The following is a 25,133-nucleotide window of genomic DNA, read 5'->3' as shown; positions in this document are numbered from 1 at the left end:
TGCAATTTGTTTCGTAATGATGAAAATTATCTTGTAATATTACATTTTGTTTTGTAATGTTAAAAATTATTTTGTAACACTACAATTTGAGTTGTAATGTAAAAAATTATTTTGTAACATTTCAATTTGTTTTGTAACGTAAAAAATTATTTTACAACATTGCAATTTGTTTTGTAATGTTAAAAATGATATCAACATTGCAATTTGTTTCGTAATGTTGAAAATTATCTTGTAATATTACATTTTTTTAATAATGTTAAAAATTATTTTGTAACACTACAATTTGAGTTGTAATGTTAAGATTATTTTGTAGCATTACAATTGTTTTTGTAATGTTAAAAACTATTTTGTAATATTACTATTTATTTTGTAATGTTAAAAATTATTTTATAACATTACAATTTGTTTTGTAATGTTAACAAATATTTTGTAACATTAAATTTTTTTTGTAATGTTAACAATTATAATATATAATTTGTAATAATTTCATTGTATATTTGTACTTTTTTAAATTTATGTGTTCATAACATCTTCATCCCTCAGTAACATCAATATTTTCATAATGATAATGAGGGATGTCATTGTTAATATTCATTCATTATACTGTAACTCATTTTACTGTAATGAGAAGGGCATTTATATTAATACTGCAATATGATTTCAAATCATCCTCTAATAACATATTATTTATATCAATATTTATTTATTTATAAATACATATTTATTGACCTATGATTTCAAATGATTTCCTTACAACAATACTTCTCTGTATATATAATATGTAATTATTGCTTACTCGGGGAGTAAGCCTACAAACTACATTATTGTTGGAATGAAAATGTCAAAAATAAATAATGTGCTTGTTAAACAGTACAGAAAAATGATTTCTAACAAAATACAGCGTATTGATTTTAATTTTCGTTGGTGAAACAACCTTCTATTTGACCTTAGATTCTAGCACGGTCCCCGAGTAAGCCTTGTTTATTTATGATTGTATATTTATTCCAGTGCATTTTTTGTCTTGTGTTTATTGGAGTTATGCTTTGCTGTGATGAATTTGGTTACGTTCCTCTGAGGGATTTTGTGGACAAAATCCTGGATGGATTGTTTTATATTTTTGTAATTTTGTTAATGATTTTGCTATTTATTAAAGTGAATTTCCGTGGCTCATAGTTTCGTCTTTCAAATTACCTAAAGAGATGGGGAAATGATAATAATAATAATAATAATAATATCATATTTATAATAATGAACATTATTGTTTATTATTATTATTATTATTAATATTATTATTTTATTATTATTATTATTATTATATTATTATGATTATTATTATTATTAATTATTATTATTATTATTTATTATTATTATTATTAATTAATTATTAATTATTATACATTCTGTAGACAAGAATGCTCACATTTATAGTAATGAGAAAAATAATCGTACGTGAGATATCTATCTATCTATCTATATATATATATATATATATATATATATATATATATGTGTGTGTGTGTGTGTGTGCGTGTGTGTGTGTGTGTGTGTCGTGTGTGTGTGTGTGTGGTGGTGTGTGTGTGTGTGTGTATAATATATATGTAAAAAGGGGGAATGTACAGACTCATCATTTTTAACTTCCATGGAGACAGAGAAACTATCTCGTAAGATATATATACGAATCTTCAGAGGGTGTCCATGATACGAGTAGTAAAAGAATCAAGTTTATTATAACGAAACGTTTCGCACATGAAACATCTGTGCATCATCAGTCTGCAAAGAGCAATCAGACAAATAAATAACATATAAAACCATAGAACACAAACAGAACTCACATGAATTAAAATAGTCTTCAAATTAACCAAAAAAAAGTACAAAGTAAAAACAGTAGAAAGAGAGAGAGCACCCAAAACACTAACCGTTCATGAGGAGAGAAGATGGAATGACCTGTCGTCAAATGCAGGTGACGACGTTACCGTTTTTACTTTGTACTTTTTTTCATGTGAGTTCTGTTTGTGTTTTATGGTTTTATATGTTATTTATTTGTCTTTTTGCTCTTTGCAGACTGATGATGCACAGATGTTTCATGTGCGAAACGTTTCGTTATAATAAACTTGATCCTCTTACAACTCGTATCATGGACACTCTTTGAAGATTCGTATATAATTTCTCCACTGAACGACTATATACAGACACACACACACACACACACACACACACACACACACACACACACACATATATATATATAATATATATATATATATATATATATATATATATATATATTTATATATGTATATAATTACAATAGTCTTGTAATATAATGCTGCCATCATCATAATATAAAAAAACTGATTTCTTGAGATCCTTGCCAAAACCGGTAAGCAAGTATTCTCTCCTACTTTCAGGGTCCTTGCATTGAAAGAAAACGGGAATGAGGTTCACCTGACAACTACTATAGTTTACTCCCCATCAGTCCGTCTTTCTCTCTAGTGTCGTATAGTGATAACTCTCCAACAATTTGTATTCGATCTGCCCAGTGATTCTGGATCGTCGATCTGCAGTGTTCGTATCGACCTCGGACGAGGTAAGTTTACTTCAGGTTATTATAATATGTAGCTTTTTTGTGGGTTATATTTGATTGTGTCAAGTATATTATTATTAATTATTATTGTATATTTCCGGAAGGAGACCCTCTCGTAGACATGTTTTGTTAAAATAACTGCTGCTTCAGCACTATTAATCTTATAAGAGTCTTCTCTATCTTTCTGATGACGCTTTCTCGTTGTTGCTTAGACTGGCGAGCAACGCACCAAAGGGCATGGTAAAATTCGGTTGAGTCATTTGATTTATTATTGCTTATACAATTCTCTCTCTCTCTCTCTCTCTCTCTCTCTCTCTCTCTCTAACGCGACGTTTCCTCCTGATCGACAGGACATTATTCAAGCGATAACTGCTGAGGGACTGAATTCCAGTGGCGAGTCCTTCTCCTTTTATCGTGGTGTTGCGAGCTCTCCAGTACGGTCAGAGCACTTCTCCGGTAGGTCGAGTTTTTATTGGTTCCCGGGAAGGTGACTCATACGGCGGGCGTTGACTAGTCTTGCAGACCTTCTCAGGTAGGGGGTATCACCGGGAGCCTCTTGATTGGCTTCTACCTGCGTGACGTCACCCCTGGTATTATTCTCATGTCCGGTGTTCGTTCCATGCGCGCTGGTACTTTCGTTAGGGGAGAGGGGTGTGGTCCTCCTCACACACGTCGGTATCAGGAACGCTTCTTGGGTGGTATTGAGGGGAGGCTTTTCTTCGAGGATGAGCAGCGCTTCTAGGAGACGCAGACGTCGTGGGTCAGGTGCTCTCCCGATGATCTTAGTATTCCTGACGATGTCGTCTCTCGTGATGTTTCTGCGGTGTACTGCAAGGGCGTGCTGCCTAATGGCGCCTCGGAATACTTCGAGAAACTCGACGCCATCTTGTCTGATGTCTCTAAGTTCGAGAGACTTACGAAGAACCCTACGGAAGACATCAAACGCGACGCCAACCGGGTCATCGCAGCCGTGAATGCCGCTACGAATGCCACACACCTCCCGCCCATCCAAGGTGACTACAGCCTCGGCTACCTTTACGGGAACGTGAAGACCCACAAGGAAGGCAACCCCCTACGCCCGATCATCAGCCAAACGCCTGCCCCGACTTACGCTCTGGCCAAACGCCTTAATAAAATTCTGACCCCCTATATCCCCTCCAGGTACTGCCTCACCTCATCGGTAGAATTTTTGGAGAAGATCCGCGACTCCCCCGGTGCGGGAACCATGGCGTCCTTAGACGTTGAGTCCCTATTCACCAACGTCCCAGTCGACGAGACGATAGGGATCATCATGGAGCGGGTATATAGGAATCCCGATATGAGACCCCCCTAACATCCCAGAAGACTCCTTAAGAACCCTGCTGGATATCTGTACGAAGAGAGCCCCTTTCACCACCCACCGAGGACAGATGTACCGCCAGAAGGACGGCGTAGCGATGGGGTCCCCCTTAGGAGTCCTCTTCGCTAACTTCTACATGGGAGAAGTGGAAGAAAGGGTCTTCTCGCAACACAGATTTGTCCCCGCACATACGCACGCTACATCGATGACATCTTCGTGCAAGCCGACTGCGAGGATGAGGTAGAAGCCCTTCGGCAGCAGTTCCTGCAGAACAGCGCACTCAACTTCACTGTCGAGTACAGCAGCAACGATCGGCTCCCCTTCCTCGACGTCCTTGTCACGAAGACGAATCAGAAGTTGGCGACGACCGTTTACAACCAAAGCTACGAACCTCGGACTTTGTCTGAATGGTGATAGCGAGTGTCCTGCGCGGTTCAAGACCACCACCGTCAGGGCCTTCGTCAGGAGGGCCCTCTCGCACTGTTCGACGTGGCAGGACACACACCTCGAACTCGACCGAGCATCCCAGATGCTAATTAACAATGGGTACTCGAACAAACTCGTAAACCGAGAAACTCGAGCCGCCCTTGACAAGTGGTACATGACGGAGGAAGAGAGAAGGAACATTCCGCCCCCGGAGGATATCAAACTTTTCTATAAAGCCTTCATGCACCACCAATACAAGGAAGAAGAAGCAGCCATGAAGAAAATAATAGAGGAACACGTCCGCCCCATGGAGGAAGGAAAGAGAGTGTCCCTCATTATTTACTACAAGAATCGGCGTACGAAAGACCTCCTGATGAAGAACAACCCCTCCCCACCGGCAGGAGACCCCCTGAAGCAGTCCAACGTCGTCTACCGATACGTATGCCCCGCCCAAGGATGCCCTGGGATTTACATCGGCATGACGACGATGCGCCTGTCAAAAAGGATTTCCTGGGCCACGCCCAGGAGGGCGCCATTAGGCAGCACGCCCTTGCAGTACACCGCAGAAATATCACGAGAGACGACATCGTCAGGAATACTAAGATCATCGGGAGAGCACCTGACCCACGACGTCTGCGTCTCCTAGAAGCGCTGCTCATCCTCGAAGAAAAGCCTCCTCAATACCACCCAAGAAGCGTTCCTGATACCGACGTGTGTGAGGGAGGACCACACCCCTCTCCCCTAACGAAAGTACCAGCGCGCATGGAACGAACACCGGACATGAGAATAATACCAGGGGTGACGTCACGCAGGTAGAAGCCAATCAAGAGGCTCCCGGTGATACCCCCTACCTGAGAAGGTCTGCAAGACTAGTCAACGCCCGCCGTATGAGTCACCTTCCCGGGAACCAATAAAAACTCGACCTACCGGAGAAGTGCTCTGACCGTACTGGAGAGCTCGCAACACCACGATAAAAGGAGAAGGACTCGCCACTGGAATTCAGTCCCTCAGCAGTTATCGCTTGATAATGTCCTGTCGATCAGGAGGAAAACGTCGCGTTAGAGAGAGAGAGAGAGAGAGAGAGAGAGAGAGAATTGTATAAGCAATAATAAATCAAATGACTCAACCGAATTTTACCATGCCCTTTGGTGCGTTGCTCGCCAGTCTAAGCAACAACGAGAAAGCCGTCATCAGAAAGATAGAGAAGACTCTTTATAAGATTAATAGTGCTGAAGCAGCAGTTATATTATTGATTATTATTATTATTATTATTATTATTATTATTATTATTAGTTCTTAATGGGCACCATATTTTTTGGAAGCTTAAATTTATTATTATTATTGTTATTATTATTATTATTATTATTATTATTATTATTATTATTATTATTATTATTAGTTCTTAATGGGCCCCATATTCTTTGGAAGCTTAAAATTTATTATTATTATTATTATTAATTAATTATTATTATTATTATTATTATTATTATTATTAGAAGATTAACCCCATTCCTTTGGACCAACCCCCCCAAAAGGGCCACCGATTCGAAATCCAAGCTTCCGAAAAATATTTTGTCGTTCACTCCACAGAATCAACAGGAGGTGAAAAGGGGAAATCTAGAGAGAGGAGATCGTTTACTAGAAAAACAGATAAATCAACAAATCAATAAGTAAAATAGAAACGTAAGCGAAATACTGTAACACGAGTTGAATATCTCGGTTCGGTTTGTGTTGTGTTTCAAGTTTGTCTGTTTATCTCATGCAAAGCGTTACGCGTGGTATGATGCGAAAGTTCGACCTAACATGGGCCCTTCAACTTATCACAAGCGACTGGACTTTGGTACAGAATCAAACATCACTTTCAGGGAGAGAAATGTTGACAGTACGAGATTCTTGCATGGCTTCGCGAGTGTCTTTTGATTTCAGTTCATCTTGATTTTGATAATTGGTGTCTCATATCTGAATATTTCAGATAAAAATTCAGGCTATATAGTTGATTAATGATGTCATTCATACAGTTGATAAATGAGGTCGCGTCGAAGGTAAGACGTCACATGATTGATAGTATAGGTCACGTTGATGGTAAGGTGTCAACTACTTGCCAAATGAGGTCACTTCGAGAATAAGAGGCCACATGATTGATAAATGAGGTCATGTCGAAGATAAGAGGTCACTTGGTTGATAAATGAGGTCACGTCGACGATAAGAGGTCATATGATTGATAATATAGGTCATGTCGATGATAATAGGTCACATGATTGATAACTGAGGTCATGTCGATGATAATAGGTCGCATGATTGATAACTGAGGTTATGTCTATGATAATAGGTCACTTGGTTCATAAATGAGGTAACATCGAAGATAAGAGGTCACTTGGTTGATAAATGAGGTCACGCTGACAATGAGAGGTCACTTAGTTGCTAAATGAGGTCACGCTGACAATGAGAGGTCACTTAGTTGCTAAATGAGGTCGCATCGAAGATGAGAGGTCACATATGATTAACGATATCTTAAAGAGTTTCACATAAAAGTCATTACAAATATGGAAAACCTGTTGCCGGTAGTGGAGAGGTTGGTTCAACTGTGTTATGATGCTTGATTGCGTGAACATGGCTATGGGAACTAGGATATATTCTTATTTGGTTATCATATTAGGAATTTTGTTCACGTCTTTTTAATTTCCCTGCGTGATAGTTTCTTGTGGGTTGCAGAAAAATGAATAAAAGAAGCATTAACAATAAATAAAAAGTATATTTTTCCATAAAAAGGAAACACGACATCAAAATTATTATAGAATAATTTGTGTTCTTCATTCTTATTAAGCCCTTCGCAGAAGGTACGCATCACAAAACATAATATATTAGGATACAAGATTAAATAAATGCCTAGGACATGCTAAAAAACTATGTAATAAATAAGGCGATATAAATAATCAGCTGTCTTTTATCACAGACGAATCGTCGCAACATTTAAGATGCTTAGATTCAGCTGCGAGATTTAGGAATAATTGAGTCTGACTAGAGACGCGGTCTAGAAATAATATCACTCATTAAATGAGACTCTGAGTGTAGTGGGTCCTATTTCTCAGCTCTTTGGACACAACATTCTGAGAATGAGAGAAATGTTTCACGGCTAGCTTGTGGATAACTGCAACGCTCTCTTCAACGGGAGAGAAATGTTGTCCACACCACTTCTTCTTCACTTTCGCCTTCCTAAGACCTTAGGACCATTCTTGAATAGATGGCCCTCTCGAGCATTCCTCCATGAACTTTTATTCTGGGCTCCATTGCTCCCTCCACCTATAGTTCCCACGCGTCTTAATTACGTGTAGATGGAAAATGCCTCCGCCTATCCACAAATACATAGCTGCCTTGATGCAATATATTAATGCTATTTTGCTTAAATTAGAATAAATTATTAGGCGAGTATATATATAAGACGATGCTTCCAGTGGTGGCCAACTTGAATAGCAGTCTTTGGTAGATAATGGCATTCCTGGTCACATGCTTTTATAAGTCAGGAGTTGCAGCATCTGGAACACTGATGAACCAGCTAAATTGGAGTGGCCTTGAGATCCGTGAAAGCTCCGCTCAGTGGAGCGACTCCCAGATCCTTTAAAACTACACTGAGGGAAGTGGCTTCGAGATCCTGAAGAACTGTGCACAGTGGATCTGCTTTGAGGTTCTCCTAGAACCACACAGAGCTCCCTTTTAAGGCAAGCGGAACAAGAGGAAATAAGATCTCTCAGTGACGTCACGGGATCCCTCAAGGTCATCACTGAACTTCCTTTTTCATGTCGATGAGGAACTTCAGGGCTTTCGGTCCACACTTGTAGACCAGCTGCTTCTCAGACACGGCTTCCAGAGCGCCTGTGGTGTAGTGGTACCTGTAGGAATTAAGAGAAATGTTTGTAGAAAGTCGTATTTTTACAGAAATATGAAAATCAATGAAAGAAATGATCAATTATAGTTTAAAATGGAGGTTTCTCTTCCAATCTCAGTCTTCAGTTCACTCACCTCAACCCTCTGGCGAAATTGTCGTAGGTCAAATTGGGCTTGTTGGTCCTTCGACCCCACATTTGGGCGATGGCTGTTGGCTGGACCAGACGGAAAGTGGCTTGGGTCTTGTCTTCCCATCTTATGAGGGAAGGGTTGGTCCTTGGGTCCGACAGGAGACCAATCACGAACTCCCAGTTCTTGGGACCACGAGCTGTTGAAGACAAATAGAAAGTTTAGTTGAATTGTTACTTTCTGATTTCTGGAGATGCTAACAACAAGTTTTTCTTTCTAAATTTATTATTGACTTCTGCAAGTATTTTTGTTTTTGTTTATTAATGCCATGAATCAGTAACCTAATTTTTATGACATATCCCGATAAAATTTCTGCTTTTGGTTTTCATTTTCCAGCAGATTAAGTTCTGATTCAATTTCTCATTTTTTCTGGAGCAGAATTTTTCGTTTCATTTTCCCAACGGGCAACTGACCAGAAATCCAAAAACTATTGATATTTAAATGTACAGTAAAAAAGATTTCCTCAGTTTACAAAAATGGAGATTCAGTTAAAAACATTAACCAAAATATGAACGAGACGTTAATATATTCTTTTTTATCTTTTTTTTTTTCTATAAGCAGACTTGAAACTGACCATTGTCTTTATGGGGCCAAATCCTAAATAGAACTTACATTTCTTTTTGGTCTCGTCTTGCTTGAGTGGGACTTGATCTTGGCCCGAGTGGGAGGTCCCGAAAGAACACTGCATCACTGGTTCAGGGATCAGCTGAGATCCTTCTGTAGGAGAAGAAGAAATCCTTCGATGTTATTTTGTACAGGAGTAATTGGTAAATTGGGTGAAGACATTGCATTGAATGTATTTAGAATGAATTGTTTTGGAATGGAATTCATATTTGACAAGGCATTCGATATTCAGAAGCATTTAGATTATTTCTAATAATCACTATCAGTATTTAATTTCTGTATAAGTAACTTTGTATGGAAATGCTTTACTTGTAGACTAATTACCAATTACACCAAAATAATTTTTCATTTCTCATTCCTGCAAATTTCCTCCCAGACCTATATTAACCATCCCTCCTTCAAAGGCCAGGAGGCCTATCTTTTCCCAAAAGGGACATGAGGCCTTCCTGATTATAGGCCTACTATGCTCCTCAAATAAAAAATAATTTTATAGACTTACCAAACTTGAGCGGAAGAAATTGTTCCTGGAAGTCCAAGTCTGAGAGGCTGCCCGCCAGAGGATCGTCCGCCTGGTGGTGGATGTAACGATCCAGATCCTTGATGTCCTCGGAGGTGAGCTCAAAAGGGTCGCTGTCGTAGCCCGACTCCTGCGTAGGGTACTCGTAGGATCCGTACGTAGGGGCGCAGCCACCTACGGCGCCTTGCATTTTGTCTGGAGGAGGGAACAGAGGAAATAGGTTATTTATGTGTTTTTTTGCCATTTTTTTCATGTTATTTTTCATAAATTTGAATGTTTCTTTCGATTTTCACTGAGAGAGAGAGAGAGAGAGAGAGAGAGAGAGAGAGAGAGAGAGAGAGAGAGAGAGAGAGAGAGTATGCTCACCTTGTTCTCTCTTATTGTAGAGAGCCGCGAATTCCTGTTGGAAGAGAGGGCCATAAATAGACCCAATGATGTTTGAGAAATCTTGACAGGTGAAGTGAAGGAGGTCGCTTCCAGTGTAACTCTTGAATGCCCAGAGGTCAAGTGTGGACTGGTCGATGCCCCTCTTCCGGCAGACACTTCCGGCCCAGTCCAGGCAGTCCTGGAAAGATGATGGGTAAGTCAGTTTTGGATTTTGGAACGGCTAACTGTTTTAATCAATATATATATATTGCTTTTACTTAGAGATTTTAGGAATTTCTGGAATCCAGACTTGAGTCACTCCTGGAATCCAGACTTGAGTCACTCCTGGAATCCAGGATTGAGTTATTTCTGGAATCCAGACTTTATTTACTTCTGGAATCCAGGATTGAGTTACTTCTGGAATCCAGGCTTGAGTTACTTCTGGAATCCAGGCTTGGGTTACTTTTGGAATCCAGGCTTGAGTTAATTTTGGAATCTAGGATTGAGTTACTTCTGGAATCCAGGATTGACTTACTTTTGGAATCCAGGCTTGGGTTACTTCTGGAATCCAGACATATGACTGATGAAAACATTTACTAAGCCTTTGTAATAATTGGATTTGTTTACTATCTTGTCTGGGGTTGATAATGAACAGCTGTTACGAGAAACTTGTCGCTAAAGTGACGAAAGGAAGGACGAACACTCCGAAAATGTCTGCTTACCTCTGGCGTCCAGTGAACGATGTCTGTCCTTGCAAAAGTCTCGATCTCGTCGAGTGACCCGCTGTTGTGGGCGCTCGGCTGCTCGTAGTTCTCGCCCAAAGTGCTCATGTTGCCCAGATAGGTCTGGCAGAGATGATCGAGGGCGTTCTCCCCGCTGAAAATCGGCTCGTCGAAGCTGAAGGAGGCGTTGAGGTCTTCGTGGCGGTAATAGTCCATATCTCTTATAGGCTCTTCTAAAGCGTCACTCACTCGTCTAACGTATGCGTCTATGATAGTAATCCCGCGGAAACACCTAACAGATTCCGTATCGTATCGAGAAAGAGAAGCGTTTGATCTCCAGTGACTTTCTCGAGGGGGACGCTCTATCCGATGCTGTCACTCGGCTTTGTATGGCTGTACTGTCTTCCATCTTCGACTTGCTGGTGGTTTTAAAGAAAACATTGACGTCACACAAGCAAGGGTGTCTTCCTACTGCCGTCTCACGTCACGGCCTTCCGCCAGGGCAAACGTTTGCGCCCGAAAAATCTCTACTCGGGAGCGCCGAACCAACAAACGCCACTACTACTACTCCTTCCTTCTTCCCCCAGCCTCGCTCTGTGGTCCAAGGAGGTGGGAGGCGGTAGTTGGGAGATGGGAGTGTGGCCTGCCTCGCCCTCCGTCGCCCACACCGTCCCGAAGGGCAGCCCCGCTCCGCCCCCTTCTCTAGAAAGGAAACGTGCTCGACATTCTCCCAGGCGATACGTATATGAAACGGTGGTTCCCCTGGACGAATTTCGTGAAACGCTCGCGACTATTTGTTATTGTTCCTGTTCGAAAATAGACGCGGTTTTTGTGCAACAGCATTTGATAAGTCTCTTATGAAATAAGGAAACCGAGGTAATTTCTCTTATGGATCCTGACGTGGCTGTTGGCCAACTCTCTCGAAATTCAAAGGTGCCGTTGTTTTCGTTACTTCTTTCATCTTTGCTAATATATCCATTCAGTCTGCTTGACTGCCGGATTAATAGTATCGTTATTGTCGAGCCCAGAGTTTCATACTTTTGGCGCGTTTGTCGTGAACGTTTTTAGCAGTTTTGGTTCCTTCAAGGTCAGTCCGATCTTTCCTTAAGAGGCAAAAGGACTCTTCCACTTGTTTAGATAAAGTGTCTCTTGTTTATTTACGTTTCGTCCACTTTGTAAGCAAGACCCAGAGAGTTGCAGGTCAGGTCTGTTGGAACAGAAACCTCAGTCTAGTCAGAATCTAGAAATGGCAAAACAGTGAGTTCCCTTGTTAGGGCATCTATCCAGTGCATTGCATTGCAGCTTTTTCCAGGTCATCCTTGGGTAAAGCATATGACCTGTAAGCCTCCCTTGTTAGGGCATCTATCCACTGCATTGCATTGCAGCTTTCTCCAGGTCATTCTTGGCCAATGAATATGACCTGTAGTGCGTTCAGTTTTATGACAAAGACAGAGAGATACATGTGTGTCTCCAAAGGTGGAGGATTCGTTTTAAGGTGAACGACTGGGGTAGAAATTTCTTTTCAAATCTTAGTTGAGGATTTCAAGATACAGTTAGGGAAGTACTGGTTTCATCAGGGAAGTGTGACAAAATGTTCTAGATCAAAAGAAACACCACTGTGTGCAATGAGACAGTACAGAGTCTAGACTTAAATAATGAATGATATCCCAAGTAGCAAGACCTGCACTTAAAAGAAGAAGAGAACGACGCCAGAAACGAAAAAGTTTTAGAAAAAAAGCGGAGTAATATTTGTAAGAGATGTCTAGTTTCGAATCAAGGGAAGAAGAAGAAGACACCAACTGAAACAAATCTCAGTAGCGAGACCACCTTTACTTAGGACAGGGGTTTTCAACTTGGGGTACGCCAAGGGTCTGTCAGGGGGTACGCGCTCCCCAAGGTTCTCGAATGAATTTGGAAGCCGACCTACGATTTGCTTTAGCAAAAACTGTTCCTCGGCTGACTAGGCTAATGGACGGGAAGCAGTTTCATCCATCTCATTAATTTTCTTTGCAGCCGATTTAATGTAAATGTTTTTGCAGCTCAGTATCATAACCTTGAAAATTGACTGCATAGCCACAGGTCAATAATCATAATTCAAAAGAAAAATTTATGGAATATTATTGGTTACGTCAGGAGGATTATGTACTAACTTTTCTGGAGTGCAGTCCTTGTAAATAGACACACTGGAATTTTTTTTTTTATGTTTTGTTATCCACTTTAAACTCAATGCAGGGGCCACATTACTGGCATTAGAAATACCCGAAAGAGTACGTGGAGAGAAAAGGGTCGAAAACGCCCTGACTTAGGAGAAGAAGAAGAAGAAGAAGAAACCAAAACAAAGGAAGAGGAAGTACTTCTATAGACCTATAGCAACCTCCGGTCCCAATAGCCAAAGGCTACAGCGTGACTGCTGCAGGTTTGGGAGACTAACAGTAACAACAATTCGATTTCGGCTGCACGCAACGAGCCACCTTGTGAGGGGTGACTCTAGGATGAAATTTAGCTGTTGAAGGATTGAATCGCATCGTAGCTGAGGTCAGTTAGAAGAGAATAACTTTGTTCAAGTGCCCTGATGTCATTTTTCCGCAGGACATGGCTATATTATTTTAGAAATTGATTTTTGCCCTTGAATAGATCTATGGTTTTATTAAAATCTCATTATTAGTTGAACAGTCTGGGTACAATATGTGTACTTAAATTTCTGTATTTTGGGTGGTGCGTCGAGCGGCAAGTTGTAGTAATATTAGTAGTATAGTAGTAGGTCAGGGTTCACCTTTGAAACGGCTCCCAGCGAGGCTTAGTAACCTTTGCAACGGCTCCTTAGCGAGGGAGGAAAAAATGTGTGACTTAGATATTATTATTTTTTTTTTAGCTTATTTACTGATTTCGCGCGCTTGCGCATGCATGCATGCATACACGCACCGAAAAGATTGACTGAGAGAGAGAGAGAGAGAGAGAGAGAGAGAGAGAGAGAGAGAGAGAGAGAGAGAGAGAGAGAGAGAGAAGACTTTCCCTGGAAATCCCAAACAGGATTAGCTTATGCTTTTCAAATACGTTTCTTGATTCTATTTTCATCTCTCTCTCTCTCTCTCTCTCTCTCTCTCTCTCTCTCGTCTCGATCTCTCCTCTCTCTCTCTATCTCTACTCTCTCTCTCTCATTTTTTCTTTTTTTTTTTTTTTTCTTTTTTTTTTGCTTTCCTTGTATAAATCAAAATATCACCAATTTGACTGCTAGAAAGCACTTTTGAAGAGAGAGAGAGAGGGGCGTGGGGGGGAAGTCGCGTCCCACAACTCTTGACGAACACCTACAGGCTGAGGTCACGGAAGGTCACGTGAGAGAGAAAAATCTTTCGAGAGAGAGAGAGTTACAAGGAGTTACAAGGATTAGGATGTCTCAAAGACTTGTTAGTCCATCTGAGGAGACATCGTGGGCTCACTTATGTGTAGGAGCAGGTTTTACTGTTCTTTCACAGTGTCCTAATGATTTTGTCTAGCTTTCTTTAAAACTCTTCCACGCTGTTGCTGTTTAAAAATTCTGGTGGCAGTTTATTCCACTTATCACATATCTTGTATGTAAAGAAGTTCCCACAGTGGGATGTGTTGTATCTCTTCAGTTCTAGTTTCCATCCATTATTTCTTGTCTGGTTTTCGTTTAAAACCTCTTCATTACCGAAAGTTTGTTTGGAGGTAGGTGGGTACCACCATTCAAGTCTACTACACCGCACCGGGTGCATAAAGGTGGTATGCGTAGTACCACCAAAACTCCTCTTTTCAGATAGGGACTTCCAATCATTCTGTAATTTCGGTTTGAAGAGTTTGGAGCAAAATAAACAGTATGACACGATGCCAGACGTATGATGAAACCCCAAAAAATATTATTATTGGCTTATAGTAGTGTGTAGGTGACAGATGAACTGCGTCTCAACAAAAAATCACAAAACCAGACAAGCGTAAACATGTAATAACTTCTACCCAAGTAAAAAAACCAGTTGTATCATCATTTTAACTGTATTTATTTATTTATTCACATTACATTTTACAAATAAAAGATATGACACCAGATAAATGAAGGTAGAAATAAAGCCTTATAGTAACTTTATATATATAAAAAAACCAAACCAGAGAAAAAGCAATTTTTTCTGAGGACAAGAAACTTGAAAAATTAGTTTAGATACCCCTGATGCCCCTAAAGTTGTTTTCTGTGATGAAACTAATCTTAGAAAACGTAGAAAATGACATTGACCAATTTTTGAAAGATATACTATAAAATTTGTGATTTCCATATTTATTGGCGGGGCTTTCGCTTTAGTTTTTGCTCTTTTTTTTGTTATTACGTGCTTATTTACGGTTCTATTTTGATAATACTTTATGTGCATGTTCCAGGTGCGATATACCAACATTCTGTAAGACCGAATTTCTATTCAAGACCGTAGTTTTCTCACCGACCACCAGTGTCCCTTGTACAAGGGACACTGAGGTTTTTCACCATTTTTTTTTCATAAAATCATTTATTTTCCCTGTAAGATGATAAAACTAACAGAGAATATGCGTTATTATAGTGCTAATAATACCTGATAATTTCATTAGCCTGTCTTGATTAGTGTATTTTTGGCAAATATTTTTACGATCGGCACCCCTCCAAACTTGAGTCACTACCGAGAGATTCAGTTCGGTAGCAAACGCAATGTTTACATTCTGCTCACCCACCCGGTAAAGAAGGGGTTAATGTAAATAGGTTACTGTCTACTTTTGTTATGTCTTTCAGTATTTTAAATTTTTCCATTAGTTGTCTTCGCAGTCGTCGTGTTTCTAAGGCATACATGTTCAGGCTCTCTAGTCGTCTTTGGTAACCTATTTGCCTGACGGATGGAATTAACTTTGTGGCTCTTGCTTGTACTCCTTCTGATCTATTTATGTCTTTTCTGAGTGTTGGTGACCAAAACTGTACTGCATATTCAAGATGGGGTCAATTATTGATGTGTAGAGGTGCAGCACCGTTTCCTTGTTTCTGTATTTGAACTGCCTCTTTATGTATCCCACTAGTTTCTGTGCCTTCTTTTCAGCTTTTATGTACTGTTTTGTGGATCCCATAATAATGAATCCAAGGGCCTCCTCTTGTTCTACACTATTTATGTCATTCCCAAGCAGCATGTAGCTGGCATGAGGGTTGTTTGTTCCTATTTGTAACACTTTACACTTATCTACGTTAAAAGGCATTTGCCATTTTTTTTACCGCTCTATTTTCATTAGACCATTTCTTAAACTTTCAATGCATCTGGGTCTGCTGCATCTACACCTAGTTTGGTGTCATCTGCAAATTTGGCTATCCTGCTAGTTAAGCCTACACCAATGTCGTTAATGTAAATAAAAAACAAGAGGGGGTCAAGGACGGAAACCCTGAGGAACTCCACTCGCTACATCTGCCCATTCTGATTCTTCATCGATTATTACTACTCTCTGTTTTCTATAAGTTAGCCAGTCTTCGATTCAGTTTGCTATTTTTCCTTCAATTCCTAAAGCTCTAACTTTTTGAGACAACGAAAGAGAGAGATTGCATAACAATGGCTAAGAGCAAAACGAGAGAGAGAGAGAGAGAGAGAGAGAGAAATTGCATAACAGTGGCTAAGAATAAAACAAGAGACAGACAGAGAAAGAGAGAGAAATTGCACAATAATGGCTTGTAAAACCCAAAAAAAAAAAGAAATGAGAGGAGAGAGAGTGTAGAGGAGATTACATAATAACAGCCAAGACAAAAAACACCAGATCGCACCATACGTATATCTTTCTATTATGCTACACTCCCACGAACAAGAGGCTTTCCCCAAAATCAATTGGCCAATCAGGGCCCTGCTTCCTATTGACGTCACGAGGTCCCTGTCATCGGTGTCAGGGAGACCAATGACGGGCGGCGTTCTGGTTACCAGGGTAGTCCCCGAATCACTTTGACCTCCGTGGATTTCGAAGGCACAGAAGCAAGGATTCCGTTTGTCCGGAAATTGATGGCGAAAAAAAGTGAGACGGCAAGCAGACGTGAATAAGTGGATATGACGTAGCCAAGGGCTTCTCTAGATATTAATAAATAGATATCACATAGCCGGGGGATGATATCTTATTTCTAGAAGCTCGTTTAAGATGGCTGTGGTGAATTTTGTGATGGTGTTTGGCGGTTTGCCTGGATTTGTAGTAATTGTTTCGTGAGCGCTAAATATGACACCAGGAAAACCGCTAAATTCGACGTCATCCTCTCAGTTAGATTTCTTGTAATTATGAGGTTATGGAGAGAGAGAGAGAGAGAGAGAGAGAGAGAGAGAGAGAGAGAGAGAGAGAGAGAGAGAGAGAGTTTCCTGATAGCGTAACAATGAAGTAATGGCCCATTGCATGATCACATTTTTTATTTTATCAATCAGGGAAGTCCTGAAGATATATATATAGATATATATATTATATATATATATTATATATATATATATATATATATATATATCTATCTATATACATATAATACAAATTTTCCTCTTCTGCTGAAGTGGACTTGAATCACTCGCTCACCCACCGGATGTTCTTACAAGTTCTTACACCATTGCTGTGCGTAGTTTCTTCATTCACAAGTCCTAGGGACTAGTTTTCCTAATGTATCACCAGATGGCTGTCTTCTAGTATGCTCGATACGTCAAGATGCTGGTATGTGGATGGTAACTATCGTCTTTCCAGAGTTCTCTGAGATTTTTGCTTACAAACTATTCTTTGTTGTTCTTCTTCTCGTTGGGTGTTTAGGAAAGGTCTATGGAAAAGCCTAAAAAAAGGTCTGAAAAGGTGTTTCGCGTTAAGTTAAAGATGCAGGAATTTTAGGATAGGATATTTATGATTTATTTATTAGAATGAAAATGTAAAAAAATAAATAAAGTGCAAGTTAAACGCTGCAGGAAAATTATCACTAATAATATATAAAGTGTTTATTTTGAATTTCGGGTGGTGAAACAAAGCTCTATTTGACTGTAAGTTTTAGCACGCGCCCTGATTAAGCTGGAGATCGGATCACGCCTTTTCCCGATTCTTGAAGATGAAATTCTGCAGTTTCATCATTTTCTAATATTATAAAGTTCCACTGAGATTCATGTGGAAGTTAGTAGGTCAACTAATTAAGAAGCCTTATTGTGACCCTTTAAACCTTGAGCATCGCTGAATAAGTTTGATACAAATTTTGCGATAATTTCTACCATTAGCTGCAGGCTGTTGGGTCCTGCAACCTCACTCCGAATTTTTTTTTTCTTTCTTTTTTTACCTGGGTAGGGTCCAAGGTTTGGTGACCCGACCTTTAGGACAAGGTCAAGGTCGAGGGCTATATATATATATATATATATATATATGTATATATAATAATATATATATTACATATATATATATATATATTGCTTATGCTTTAAAAAATCACAGTAGATGCACGTGACTTCATTAGATAAGCGAATACCACAGGAAAATGATAGTCAGAAATCCAAGCGCTTTCGTCTTTACTAAGACATTGTCAAGGAGCTAATGAAATACAATTGGAGAGAAAGGTCTCAGGTACACAACAAGATCAAGAATACCTGATGGTTAATTGTCAAAAGGGTAAAAATTAAAAGAGATAATCCAGGATTATCGGATATCACACGGTAACAAACCTAAACAGATTTGATCCTAACCGAAATTACAAAGTATCCTTACATTCCAAAACATGTAAAAACTGAATATATTAATTTTGTTGCTTATATTTATCTACAACTTTTTTCATTATGAACGCATCAAGTTTAAATAAACCAAGACTAAAATTTAGAACATTTCCATTATTTGACTTGATGAAACAAGATTCAATGATATTCCTTTTAACTGTGTCATTACTTGGGATTAAGGCTCTTGCTTGACTCCAGTTAATAGGATGATCTAAATCTCTCATATGTACGAATAATGCATTCGATATTTGCCCAGTTCTCACAGAATATTGGTGCTGTTTTAGACGTTGTGAAAGAGACTTACAGGTCTGTCCGTAACAGACTTTATCACATTTTTTGCAAGGAATTTCATATATGCAGCCTGGAAGATCTTTAGGAGAATTTTTTATTACTAAACTCCTGACATTAATATTACTGAAAACAACATTTATGTTAAAAAGCTTTAAAATCCTAGGAATATCTAAAAATCTTTCATCATAGGGTGATTTTAAAATGTTATGCTTACTAAATTCAAGTTTGTCATCAGTTGAATAAAATGTTTTTCTAGCTCTTTCCTATGCCACATCTACAAAAGTCCTTGGGTATTTAAATTTCAATGCAATGTCATAAATAGTTTTAATCTCAGCGTCAATAAACTGCGGGCTACAGACACGTAAAGCCATTAGGAACTTCCCAGAAAAAACAGAATTTAACATTTTGATGGTGATTGCAGTAGTAATGAACAAAAGAGGCAATTTTAGTTGATTTCCGAAAGACTGAAAAAGTGAAATTTCTATCATTTCTGTGGACAGTTACATCAAGAAAATTCAAACTACAATTTCTTTCTTCCTCTACAGTAAATTTTATAGAAGGGACTAAATTATTGAGATTATTAAGGAATTCCTGGAGATTTTCGTGAACTGGCCAAATACAGAAAATATCATCCACATACCTAAACCATATAACTTTTTGGGACAAAATTCTTGGTAAGAGTTTTGTTTATCAAAAAAATTCCATGTAATATTGCTAAGGACAGGAGATAAGGGATTACCCATAGCCATGCCAAACTTTTGTACGAAAAATTCCCCATTAAAACAAAATCTACTATCTTTGATACATAACCTTATGAGACTAATGAGGTTTGCTACAGTTAAGGGAATATCATGACGTTCTAATTCATCCTCCAAATATTCAAGTAAATCATCTACCGGCACTTTTGTAAATAAAGAGACTACATCAAAGCTAACCATATTAAAATCAAAATTCAAATTTAAACTATTCAATTTGTTTACAAAATCATCAGTTTTTAACATTCGTGTTAGAATTGTTTCCTACCAAAGGTGTAAGAATTTTTACTAGCAATTTAGATAAATTATAAGTAACTGAGCCTACTGAACTAATGATTGGGTTATTGTTTTTGTGTGTCTTGACTAAACCATCCATATAAGGTAGGGAGGCGCATTGCGGTGTAAACTGTTTAATTAAATGGTCAAAGCCATTGAAAAAGGATTTAATTTGTTGATTAAAATGGGAGTTCACTCTCTGTGTAGGGTCAGACCTCAGTTTCGTATAAGTATCAGTATCATTTAGCAATGTCATTATTTTACTTATATAGTCACTTTTATTCATTATTACCACTGCATTAGATTTATCTGCTTTTGTCACTTTCACTGTTTCGTCTTCTTTAATTTTCTTAAAAGCCTGGAGAAATCTCACGGGTACATTAGGGGGAGAAGGTTTACACATAGCACCATACACAATACCTCTACAAATACTGATATCCTCAGGGCATAGGTTTCGATTAAATTTTTCTAAATAACAAAAGGATTTAGAGATGTCGACACAGTCCAGGTTACTATTAAACACACCAAAGCTTAACCCATATCCCAAAGCCGCTGTCGTAGCACTATCCACTGGTTTGTCTGATAAATTAATCATGAAGTCCACGTTGGCATGCTTAGTCCAGTCGCTTTCAGCAATAAGATTTTTCAGCTTGACTTGAAGCTTCCTTTCAAGACGGTTGCAGCACTTCCTCAGTTTTCCGTATAGCAATAATCCAGCATCCGATTCTTCCAATCGACAGGAACCATCTGATTAAAGCCATACCGTCTGCTTCTAAGTGTACGAAACGCATCGTCTACTTTCACTTTTGTGATGTCGATGTGTTTCTGAAGTATGATTCGTTGAAACTCGTCGAAAGGTCGCTCTGCTAGACGAAGAATTCTCACTGGTAAAATCGACTTGGGCATCACTTGCTCGTTCATACACTTCCGTAGAAAGTTAAGTCGAAGTTTCAGTTTGTGAGCGATGATAAGAGCATTACAGAAGGATGTCACGAATAGAACAAGGCTCGGAAAATTCACAGAAAAGGCGCAGAAGTTGCGTGTGGTTTCCATTATGCTTAAAAAATCACAATGTCTTAGTAAAGATGAAAGCGCTTGGATTTCTGACTATCATTTTCCTGTGGTATTCGCTTATTTAATGAAGTCACGTGCATCTACTGTGATTTTTTAATATATATATATATATTATATATTATATTATTTATATAATATATAATATTATTCTATAAATATATAATTCTATTTATATTATATATAGATATTTTTAATTAATATCTATTGTAATATATATATATATCTATATATATTATATATATTCCTATATATATTCTCTATATTATATATATATATTCATCATCATCTACTATATCTCGATTTCTATATATATATATATATATATTATATACTATTCATATATATTATATATATATAGATATATAAGATAATAAATATGTTTACATCTATGTTTTCAATAAATGACCCCTAGAACACAGAATAAACTGGAATTTGTGCCACTTATAAGTTTATAGCTAGGGCGACTGTCGGTACACGAGTAACATGATAGAATGAACATTTCAAAGGGCTCCTGGGATTCAGATGTCAATGATAAAGTTTTCCTTCAACCAACGCTTAATCGGATTAAAAGGGATTTGTCAACCGGAGTGACCAAAATTGGCTTAACTGTGGATGGGTATAAATACCACCTTTTCTGTAACTTTTCTCATTCATCTACCTGAAGAGAGAGACAGCAGTCTCTGAAATATAGTACTTTCTTTCTATATGGCGTTTTATGGTTCCTTTTATTATGGTATATATATATATATATATATATATTATATATATATATATATATATATAGTATATATATATATATAATAATATTCATATATGTAAAACTATATAAGATATATTATATATGTTTGTATAAATATATATATATATATATATATTATATATATATTATATATATATATATATATATATATGTATATAATATACTATATATATATATATATATATATATATATATATATATATATATATATATATATATATACATAAATTGGGAGAACAAACTTACTTTTGCCGAAAACAAACAAAACTTTATCATGCAGTAAACCTAATCATAAACTCTCTCTCTCTCTCTCTCTCTCTCTCTCTCTGTGGGTACAAATCTTCCTCCATCGCAGAGATCATTCCACGAAATCATCAAAGATTGTTAATTATTCTCTTTCATTCTTTGTGGGTAACAATTCTTCCTCCTCGCAGATCATTCCACGAAATCATCAAGATTGTTTTATTATTTTCTTTCATTTTTCTCCGCCAATTTCTGACTTTCTCTCTCCATGACGTCAGAGGTTTTCTAGCGACGGGGAATTCCCTAGGGAGGACATCAATGAAAAAGTTCGGTGGTAGGAAACGTTCCTCCGCGTATGTATTACGCATGCGCCGGAACGGTGTCTGTATATATATATATATATATAGATATATATATATATATATATATATATGATATATATATATATATATTATGTATTATGTATTACGAAAGAGAGAGAGAGTTACAAAGATTAGGATGCCTCAAAGACTTATTAGCCCATCCGAGGAGACATCGTGTGCTCACTGTGCTTACTGTGCATTCACAGTGTCCTCATGATTTTGTCTAGCTTTCTTTTAAACTGTTGCTGTTTACAACTTCTGGTGGCAGTTTATTCCACGTGTCACATATCTTGCATGTAAAGAAGTTTCCACAATGGGATGTATTGTAGCTCTTCAGTTCTAGTTTCCATCCATTATTTCTTGTCTGGTTCTCGTTTAATGTAAATAGGTTACTGTCTACTTTTGTTATGCCTTTCAGTATTTTAAATGTTTCTATTAGTTGTCCTCACAATCGTCGTGTTTCTAAGCCATACATGTTCAGGTTCTCTAGTCGTCTTCGGTAACCTATTTGCCTTATGGATGGAATTAACTTTATGGCTCTTGCTTGAACTCCTTCTAATCTATTTATGTCTTTTCTGAGTGTTGGTGACCAAAACTGTACTGTATATTCAATATGGGGTCTAACTATTGATGTTTAGAGCTGCAGCACCGTTTCCTTGTTTCTGTATTTGAACTTCCTCTTTATGTATCCCACTAGTTTCTGCGCCTTCTTTTCTGCTTTTATTCACTGTTTTGTGGATTTTAAGTCCTAATTAATAATGATTCTAAGGTCCTCGTCGTGTTCTACACTATTTATGTCATTTCCCAGCAGCATGTAGCTGGCATGAGAGTGATTATTTCTATTTGTAACACTTAACACTTTTCCAAGTTAAAAGTCATTTGCTATCTTTTTTACCATTGTCCTATTTTCTTTAGATCATTTCTTAAACTTTCCACCGCATCTGGATCTACTGCATTTAAACCTAGTTCGGTGTCGTCGTCAAAAATGGCTATCCTGCTAGTTAATCCTACATCAGTGCCATTAATATGAATAGAATACAAGAGAGGGCCAAGGACAGAACCCTGAGGAACTCCGCTTGTTACATCTGCCCATTCTGATTCTTCACCATTTATTACGACTCTGTTTATACAAGTTAGCCAGTTTTCGATCCAGTCTGCTGTTTCTCCTACAATTCCTAAAGCTCTAGCTTTTGTCACTAGTTTTATGTGTGGAACTTTGTCAAAGACCTTTTGGAAATCTATGTAAAGTATATCTGTTGCTCTACTACTGTCGTTAATACAAAGCATGTTATCGAAAAACTCCGAGAGGTTTGATAGTCAGGATCTGTTTTGTCTGAAGCCGTGTTGGCTGTTTAACAACAGGTTGTTTCTATGAATGTGATCCACAATTTGTTCTATGGGTTCAAAAATCTAACAAGGGACAGATGTTAGACGGATTGGTCTATAACTTCCTGGCTCTTCTCCTGGAACTCTTTTGTAAACCGGGGCCACATTACCTAGTTTCCATCCTTTAGGTGCCTGTCGTTGTACTGCTGTTATGTAGGTGAGGAACTATCTCCTCTTCGAATTCTTTTATTTTTCTTGGCTGACTCCCATCCGGGCAAGGAGATCTGAACTTGTTGAGCTTTTCTGTCTTGTTTTTAAGGTCAGAGAGAGAGAGAGAGAGAGGAGAGAGAGAGAGAGAGAGAGAGAGAGACCCTCATTATCTCATCACCCATAATATCTCTCAGTGTCGCCACAAATGAAAATACCAGCTGTCTCCTTCTCGTTCATTCTCTTCTATTACCAAGAACAGATTCATTCTGAGAATGGCCGCCATGTTGTGACGTCACTGGGCGAGACAGACACTTCAGTTCCATCCCCCTGCTGTGTTTGGTTGTGACAACTTATATATACGCGCGTATGGACCGATAGCCTAGGATCGATCCCTAGGCGGGGAATGAATGCCAGTGTAGGTTCTATTAGTGCAGGTGATTCATCATTTATCTGGTGGTGAGAGAGAGAGAGTGAGTGAAAGACACAGGGACATTTATCATGTATATATTTGTATATGTACATATTAACTTTGCAACTCCCTGCCTGCCTCTCTCTCTCTCTCTCTCTCTCTCTCTCTCTCTCTCTCTCTCTCTCTCTGAGTCGGCACGCGATCTTAAGCAGTCTAACAGCGACCTTGAAGTAAGACGATGAGTTTTGCTTGTTTGTCCTCTCGCGTCTTCCTCAGCGGATCGATTGAGTATCCTCCACATTAAATCATCACAAACTCTGAGATGTTCGGGTGAGGCGATAGAAAATCCCATGAAATATCTGTGTTAACGTTTCTGGAGAGCAAACATCGTACGTGAGGCAGCACCGTTTTGGTTTTCTCTGGGTTGGGGTACCCTGCCATGGTCCTGCGCCACTCCGTTTGAGTATCAAATATTAAGTTGTTCAAACGGGAACTGGGACGAGATTAATTATCGTTCTTGGGACGCGTTTGGTTGCACTTTTGGCTATGTATGCATGAATCCTACTTATAGATAGTCAATATAATCTACTAATTCGTCAGGAGAACTGTTAAAATGGAGAGAACTTTTAGAATACTAATTGAGGCCACCACTTAACAACCGTCTATCTGCACAAAACAGAAATCGGAGAAAAACGCGATTGAAGTTTTGCCATGTTAACATTATCATATTTCCGTTAATATTTATGCTATGACATAATTCTTTTTTTTTCAAAATGAAGCTAAAAGCATGCTCTTTACAAATATGTGTGTAAATATTATCTGTCTATCCATAAAGTACCTCAATTATCTGCAAAAATCCGAAGTTTGTCAACATTGGAATGACGATATAAGTGATAATTATGAATGGTATTGTCATTTTTTTTTCTTCAACATTATATTAGCCTAGATCTTAGAAACGTAAATAGTTAAGAACTAGTAGAATTATATAATGACGGGAAGAAAAAATAAAAAAAAGAAAATTAGAAAACTATTATATAAGAATGGTGTTCTGTAAAATTATTATGTAGCT

The 25,133-nt window shown here is 38.2% G+C and overlaps 1 protein-coding gene across 1 annotated transcript; it reads right to left on the bottom strand.

Moving 5' to 3' along the window:
• Positions 1 to 7,081: 7,081 nt before the first annotated feature.
• LOC135199515 (ETS homologous factor-like) lies at positions 7,082 to 11,066 on the bottom strand. The gene is made up of 6 exons (XM_064227633.1): positions 10,650 to 11,066; positions 9,928 to 10,126; positions 9,544 to 9,756; positions 9,033 to 9,137; positions 8,367 to 8,559; positions 7,082 to 8,236 (listed from the first exon to the last, which is right to left on the bottom strand). Exons 1-6 carry the CDS (start codon positions 10,863 to 10,865, stop codon positions 8,125 to 8,127), a joined length of 1,038 nt encoding a protein of 345 aa, XP_064083703.1. The 5' UTR covers positions 10,866 to 11,066; the 3' UTR covers positions 7,082 to 8,124.
• Between the last annotated feature and the right edge of the window lie 14,067 nt (positions 11,067 to 25,133).

Source organism: Macrobrachium nipponense, chromosome 25, assembly GCF_015104395.2.
Source record: "Macrobrachium nipponense isolate FS-2020 chromosome 25, ASM1510439v2, whole genome shotgun sequence".
Lineage (NCBI taxonomy): Eukaryota > Metazoa > Arthropoda > Malacostraca > Decapoda > Palaemonidae > Macrobrachium > Macrobrachium nipponense.
The sequence above is the reverse complement of the archived record's forward strand: the minus strand, read 5'-3'. Positions and strand labels throughout refer to the sequence as shown.

What these genes read in the sequence shown, in the direction of transcription:
- LOC135199515 (XM_064227633.1), bottom strand. Translation starts at nt 10,865, where the DNA reads ATGGACTATTACCGCCACGAAGACCTCAACGCCTCCTTCAGCTTCGAC. An exon ending in ATTTCTTCCGCTCAAGTTTG is followed by an intron (nt 9,138 to 9,543) that starts GTAAGTCTATAA and finishes CTTCTCCTACAG; the next exon opens with AAGGATCTCAGCTGATCCCT. An exon ending in AATTTCGCCAGAGGGTTGAG is followed by an intron (nt 8,237 to 8,366) that starts GTGAGTGAACTG and finishes TAATTCCTACAG; the next exon opens with GTACCACTACACCACAGGCG.